The 7,500-nt window shown below is 50.4% G+C and overlaps 1 protein-coding gene across 1 annotated transcript in view; it reads left to right on the top strand.

Moving 5' to 3' along the window:
* LOC144514180 (mitofusin-1-like) overlaps positions 1–6,512 on the top strand; it is a 26,677-nt gene extending 20,165 nt beyond the window's left edge. The window contains exons 14-15 of the mRNA XM_078245365.1: positions 3,884–4,018; positions 5,260–6,512. Coding sequence (XP_078101491.1) covers positions 3,884–4,018; positions 5,260–5,326 — 202 coding nt within the window. The 3' untranslated portion in view covers positions 5,327–6,512. The remainder of the gene's footprint in view (positions 1–3,883; positions 4,019–5,259) is intronic.
* The last annotated feature ends 988 nt before the right edge of the window (positions 6,513–7,500 follow it).

Here is a 7,500-nt window from a genome sequence, read left to right as displayed (position 1 = left end):
CTGGTGGTGGCTGCTGCTGCTGGTAGCTGCTGCTGGTGGTGGTGGCTGCTGGTGGTGGCTGCTGGTAGCTGCTGCTGCTGCTGGTGGTGGTGGCTGCTGGTGGTGGCTGCTGGTGGTGGTGGCTGCTGGTAGCTGCTGCTGCTGCTGGTGGTGGTGGCTGCTGGTAGCTGCTGCTGCTGGTGGTGGTGGCTGCTGCTGGTGGTGGCTGCTGCTGGTGGTGGCTGCTGGTGGTGGCTGCTGGTGGTGGTGGCTGCTGCTGGTGGTGGCTGCTGCTGGTGGTGGCTGCTGGTAGCTGTTGCTGGTGGTGGCTGCTGCTGGTGGTGTCTGCTGGTGGTGGCTGCTGGTGGTGGCTGCTGCTGGTGGTGGCTGCTGGTAGCTGTTGCTGGTGGTAGCTGCTGCTGGTGGTGTCTGCTGGTGGTGGCTGCTGGTGGTGGCTGCTGCTGGTGGTGGCTGCTGGTAGCTGTTGCTGGTGGTGGCTGCTGCTGGTGGTGGCTGCTGGTAGCTGTTGCTGGTGGTGGCTGCTGCTGGTGGTGTCTGCTGGTGGTGGCTGCTGGTGGTGGCTGCTGCTGGTGGTGGCTGCTGGTGGTGGCTGCTGCTGGTGGTGGCTGCTGGTGGTGGCTGCTGGTGGTGGTGGCTGCTGGTAGCTGCTGCTGGTGGTGGCTGCTGGTGGTGGCTGCTGGTGGTGGCTGCTGCTGGTGGTGGCTGCTGCTGGTGGTGGCTGCTGGTGGTGGCTGCTGCTGGTGGTGGCTGCTGGTGGCTGCTGCTGGTGGTGGCTGCTGGTGGTGGCTGCTGCTGGTGGTGGCTGCTGGTGGTGGCTGCTGCTGGTGGTGGCTGCTGGTAGCTGCTGCTGGTGGTGGCTGCTGGTGGCTGCTGGTGGTGGCTGCTGGTAGCTGCTGCTGCTGCTGGTGGTGGTGGCTGCTGGTGGTGGCTGCTGGTGGTGGTGGCTGCTGGTAGCTGCTGCTGCTGCTGCTGGTGGTGGCTGCTGGTAGCTGCTGCTGCTGCTGGTGGTGGCTGCTGGTAGCTGCTGCTGGTGGTGGCTGCTGGTAGCTGCTGCTGGTGGTGGCTGCTGGTAGCTGCTGCTGGTGGTGGCTGCTGGTAGCTGCTGCTGCTGGTGGCTGCTGGTAGCTGCTGCTGCTGCTGGTGGCTTGCTGAAGGGTTTTATAACCAGTGGTGAAATTAGTAAATCTTATTTGTATTGCTTTTTTTAAATTGTCTCCTTTCCCCACTGTATTCCTTTTTTTCTGTACTTGTTCTTGTTGTGTCACTCATTTTTAATAAAAAAATGTATTCATCTAAGTGTAATGAGTTGTTATTCTTTAATATATGTGATACTTTGTGTATGGCTTAGTCTTAAAATGATCATGGTTGTGTGGTCAACTCCTGCCTCATCAGAAGAAGTGGGCTGGACACTAAATGCTGAATGGACTGTTGCTACTCTGCTTTCTCAATCGCTCTCTGACCACGGGTAAGTGACCCGGAATTACAAGCAAAATCAAGGAAAATACAATAGTCCAGATGTGCAAAAAAGAACATCTTGAATCATCTTTGATTTAAAAAAAGATGTAGTAAGGTTAAGGTTAACCCTTAAGGTGTTGTCCTTCGGGTCCCCGGGACTTGGTTTATTTGTGACGTTTTTGCATTTTGCATCAGAACAAACGCGTTTGGACAGGCTGATGCAAAATGTAAATAAACTAAACAAGTCCCCATGACACGAAGGACAATACAAGACAGTAGTACGGTGGCCCTGAAGTGCAAATCATAAAACACAACGGCAATCACGGCACGACAGCAAATAGGAAAACACGTTTTCATATTTGCTGTCGTGTTTTCATATTTCCTGTCGTGTTTTCCTGTTTGTTGTCGTGTTTTCCTATTTCCTGTCGTGTTTTCCTGTTTGCTGTCGTGTTTTCCTGTTTGTTGTCGTGTTTTCATGTTTGCTGTCGTGTTTTCATATTTGTTGTCGTGTTTTCCTGTTTGTTGTCGTGTTTTCATATTTGTTGTCGTGTTTTCATATTTCCTGTCGTGTTTTCCTGTTTGTTGTCGTGTTTTCCTATTTCCTGTCGTGTTTTCCTATTTGTTGTCGTGTTTTCATATTTCCTGTCGTGTTTTCATATTTGCTGTCGTGTTTTCATGTTTCCTGTCGTGTTTTCCTGTTTGCTGTCGTGTTTTCCTGTTTGCTGTTATGTTTTCATATTTGCTGTCGTGTTTTCCTGTTTGCTGTTGTGTTTTCATATTTGCTGTCGTGTTTTCCTGTTTGCTGTCGTGTTTTCCTATTTGCTGTCGTGTTTTCCTGTTTGCTGTCGTGTTTTCATATTTGCTGTCGTGTTTTCCTGTTTGCTGTCGTGTTTTCCTGTTTGTTGTCGTGTTTTCCTATTTGCTGTTATGTTTTCATATTTGCTGTTGTGATTTGCACTTCAGGGCCACCGTACAGTAGCCTAGTGCTACTCATGCTAACACGGACGTGAAGCTTTCCCTCCAAAAGTTAAAAACGTATCTATACGTAGCTTTCAGTCGTCACCCTACCACTCCAAATGTAAAACTGACATTTACAAATATGCAATAACAATCAAACAAGTACATGGGTATGTGTTTTTATTCATATTTATCATTCAATATCGCAGTCGCTGCTGTCAGTCCCATAGTAGAACATCACAGCGCTGCGTGTGTGTGGAACTATACAGGCTTACGTGACATTATGTGACCATGTGTGAGGAACTTTCTGGACCAACTCGGGGAGACTGATCAGTCCCACTGGCTTTACTGCTGACGGTCGGCATCTGGTTGGTGTGTCTGGGCCTTAAGGGGTTAGGGGGGCTGTTGTGTGTGTGTTTCAGGGAGCTGTGGTCTACGTTGTGTGTGTGTTTCAGGGAGCTGTGGTCTACGTTGTGTGTGTGTTTCAGGGAGCTGTGGTCTACGTTGTGTGTGTTTCATGGAGCTGTGGTCTACGTTGTGTGTGTGTTTCAGGGAGTTGTGGTCTACGTTGTGTGTGTGTTTCAGGGAGCTGTGGTCTACGTTGTGTGTGTGTTTCAGGGAGCTGTGGTCTACGTTGTGTGTGTGTTTCAGGGAGCTGTGGTCTACGTTGTGTGTGTGTTTCAGGGAGCTGTGGTCTACGTTGTGTGTGTGTTTCAGGGAGCTGTGGTCTACGTTGTGTGTGTGTTTCATGGGAGCTGTGGTCTACGTTGTGTGTGTGTTTCAGGGAGCTGTGGTCCACGTTGTGTGTGTGTTTCAGGGAGCTGTGGTCTACGTTGTGTGTGTGTTTCAGGGAGCTGTGGTCTACGTGTGTGTGTTTTTCAGGGAGCTGTGGTCACGTTGTGTGTGTGTTTCAGGGAGCTGTGGTCTACGTTGTGTGTGTGTGTTTCATGGAGCTGTGGTCTACGTTGTGTGTGTGTTTCAGGGAGCTGTGGTCTACGTTGTGTGTGTGTTTCAGGGAGCTGTGGTCTACGTTGTGTGTGTGTTTCAGGGAGCTGTGGTCTACGTTGTGTGTGTGTTTCAGGGAGCTGTGGTCTACGTTGTGTGTGTGTTTCAGGGAGCTGTGGTCTACGTTGTGTGTGTGTTTCAGGGAGCTGTGGTCTACGTTGTGTGTGTGTTTCAGGGAGCTGTGGTCTACGTTGTGTGTGTTTCATGGAGCTGTGGTCTACGTTGTGTGTGTGTTTCAGGGAGCTGTGGTCTACGTTGTGTGTGTGTGTTTCAGGGAGCTGTGGTCTACGTTGTGTGTGTTTCAGGGAGCTGTGGTCTACGTTGTGTGTGTGTTTCATGGAGCTGTGGTCTACGTTGTGTGTGTGTTTCAGGGAGTTGTGGTCTACGTTGTGTGTGTTTCAGGGAGCTGTGGTCTACGTTGTGTGTGTGTTTCAGGGAGCTGTGGTCTACGTTGTGTGTGTTTCAGGGAGCTGTGGTCTACGTTGAGCCGTCTGTCTCAGAGAGTGGACCTGAGCGAGGCCGAGCTGGAGGGAAACATCCGGACGCTGAGTTTCAGGATCCAGAGACTGGAGAACATCCAGCGCCGGTCCAAGGCCTTCAGGTTAGGGGGAGGGGTAACACACAGGGAACCTGCAAGGTCTACAGGTCACCAACAACAATGCGAGCGTGTCGGCTGCGTGGCGTGTCGGCTGAGTGGCGTGAGCGTGTCGGCTACGTGGCGTGAGCGTGTCGGCTGCGTGGCGTGGCGTGTCGGCTGCGTGGTGTGAGCGTGTCGGCTGCGTGGCGTGTCGGCTGCGTGGCGTGAGCGTGTCGGCTGCGTGGCGTGTCAGCTGCGTGGCGTGAGCGTGTCGGCTGCGTGGCGTGTCAGCTGCGTGGCGTGTCGGCTGCGTGGCGTGGGAGTGTTGGCTGCGTGGCGTGGGAGTGTCGGCTGCGTGGCGTGAGCGTGTTGGCTGCGTGGCGTGGGAGTGTCGGCTGCGTGGCGTGTCGGCTGCGTGGCGTGTCGGCTGAGTGGCGTGAGCATGTTGGCTGCGTGGCGTGGGAGTGTCGGCTGCGTGGCGTGTCGGCTGCGTGGCGTGTCGGCTGCGTGGCGTGGGAGTGTTGGCTGCGTGTTCAGCTCCCATGGTAACAGGTTAGAGCGTTCACACTGTCTTCGTGACACGCACGTCTCAGGCACGCTGAAAACGTGTGCGTGCTAGAAATAGAACCGACGCCTATTTTTCACGCCACACGTCAGCGTGTTGGAAGTGTTTCCAGACAACACAGAATATGAAAAGATGTTCATATGTCATTTAGACACAAATACATTTAATAAATGACATGTTGATGTTTGAGAGTCTCGAGGTTTTGATATAAATGTCATTTAAAAACTGATGACATCTGTCAATCCAGAAGGAAATATTCTGGAGTCTGTTTCACCGTCAATCCTGCTGACGTTGTCTTTGCTGTAATCAGATCAGAATATATTTATGTTTATGTTTATGGGAAACATCCATGTGTCCAGACAAGACTAGCAGCAGCAGCAGCAGTCAGACACCTTTCTGGTGAAAGACATAGAAAACGCCACGCAGCTGACACGCCACGCAGCCGCCACGCTCACGCCACGCAGCCGCCACGCACACGCCACGCAGCCGCCATGCAGCCGCCACGCTCACGCCACGCAGCCGCCACGCTCACGCCACGCAGCCACCACGCTCACGCCACGCAGCCGCCACGCTCACGCCACGCAGCTGACACGCCACGCTCACGCCACGCAACTGACACGCCACGCTCACGCCACGCTCACGCCACGTTCACGCAGCCAGTGTGCAGGAGGCCTAAGTTTTACTCTCTGTGTGTGTTCAGGAACAGAGCCACGGAGCTGGAGACTCAGCTGGAGGTCTTCTCCGCTCGCTACCTGCAGGGAAACTGACCACGAAGAGGAACGGAGGCGTGGCTAGAAGAGATACCGCTACAGCCGGGAGAAACAGCACATTACTCTAAATCTAGCTAATATATTAACCCTTGTGTTTCCTCGGGTCAACTTTGACCCGTTTTCAACGTTTTTATATCAGAAATATGAGTTTCTTTGAACCAAAATGCCCAAAAATAACATGGATGTAAGATTGGCACGTAAAATGAATGAGTTTGAAGTGTTTTATTCAATGCTATAAACATTTTTTAAACAGTATCGTGACTAAACGTTGACATCAACCAGTCTGTGATCCACTCAACATGCTCTGATCTGAACTATTAGTCAGAATAATTCATCATTTCTGCTTTTTTAACTCAAAAATTAGGCATAATTAGCCTGGACGCCAGCTGAGCTTAGTCCCGCCCACAACATTTGAGGTCGGGAAGTTTGGTCTGGACTTGATCCGTTGTGGAGCAGCTATGCTCCAACCAGAGCTGTTTGGACCAATCAAATTGTCAGGGGGCGGGCTTTATACGATGATGGACCAATGATCAACAGTAATCAAAGAGCACTTTGGTTTAATTAAAACTGTGCAGGCTTTTATGACTTCTCCCGAGGTCCTGTAGCTGTAATAATGGATATAGCTAATGGTTGTAATTCACTATGTGTATTAATACATCCATAATATTATCTTATGATACATCCAAGGGTTCTATGGATGTATGTATGGATGCTGTAAAGCCTGTAACGTGGGTTTAACGTCATTAGCGTTTCCCAAAACTGCCGGGGCTATCGGCTAGTAGCTAACCTAGCTAAGTATCACCTTAGTAGCTTAGCGCTAGCTCGTAGCTAGCTAGCTAGTAGCACGACAAAATGATTACATCTCCTTGGTTGTCTAAAAACATCCATCGTTTATTTAGATAAGCATGTAAACACAGGGTCCAGGTTGGGGAAGGCTGTCTCTTTGGTTTGACTCACGTCTAGGCGGGCCGGATTTGGCCCTCTGGCCTTGAGTTTGACACCCATAGCTGTATCCCAACTCGCCTCAGCCGTGTGTTTGATGGCGAGCAGCGCCCCCTGCTGGACCTGCTGGACCTGCAGTCTGTTTCCTCTCTCAGAAACATTCTAGATCTTCAGTTCTAGCAGCTGTTCATATAATGAATAATGAATAATCTCTGTAATGTAGTTTCTGCTGCAGCGTGTAGTAACACATCGCATTAAAGACAGTTCACAAGTTTGTTCAGTGTGCTTGTGTTGTCATTAGGGCCCGAGCACGAAAGTGCAAGGCCCCAACGGTGCCTTGCACTGAAGGTGCGAAGGAACCTATTGTTTTTGGTCAGATTGTCGCATTTTTGAGGGGGTTAGAATACACGAAAACTCACAAAAAACTGTCACAACTGGTGAAAATTGCAAAGACTCCAAAACATTACACATATCCACCACTAGGTGGCGCTATTGTAGAAAAAAAACAGCATTTGGGCCTATAACTCCCAAACCGTACATCACACAACCATATATTTTCGTTCCCTGGGTCCAGCTGAATCTCCTGATTTAGGCCACGCCCATTTCCGCCTAGACTTTTAGACCGTGCGACCGATCTGCACGAAACTCGGCAGTTAGCATCTCCAGACGGACCTGACAAACAGTTATCCAAAGAATTTTTATAGCTTAAAAATTGTACGTATTACGCACAAACTAATGTGTGTAGCTAAGTATGCAAACACCAACGTTGCCATATCTCCACCAACATTATTGCTATCAACACAAAACTTCAGATTCTTGTTTGCCATGACCCTCTGGAGATGCCCTACAGATGTTACAAAGATTGGCCACTAGGGGGCGCTACAAGTACATAAAGTGTATAGCTCATGAACGGCTCATCTGATTTTTTACAAAATGTTGATGGGTACCATGTAGGGCCACTCATGAGGCCACGCCTACAGTAAGGTACTGATTGGTCAAAGTGGGCGTGGCCTATGGGACCCTGATTGGTTTTAGCCCTAACGGCACATTTTTGACGGCCTCAGTATATACGAAAACTCACAAATACTGGCGCCCACATGAACAGCTGGGAGCTCTGTGAGACTGTACAGAGATTTGGCCCAATCCTGTAAGTGGGCTCCATAGCGCCCCCTAAGGCCTGGAAGGCCTTAACTTGGACATAGTTGCCCCGATCTTCACCAGATTTAATA

The sequence above is a fragment of the Sander vitreus genome, unplaced genomic scaffold, assembly GCF_031162955.1.
Source record: "Sander vitreus isolate 19-12246 unplaced genomic scaffold, sanVit1 ctg484_0, whole genome shotgun sequence".
Lineage (NCBI taxonomy): Eukaryota > Metazoa > Chordata > Actinopteri > Perciformes > Percidae > Sander > Sander vitreus.
Note: the sequence above shows the minus strand (reverse complement) of the source record. Positions and strands in the feature narration are given on the sequence as shown.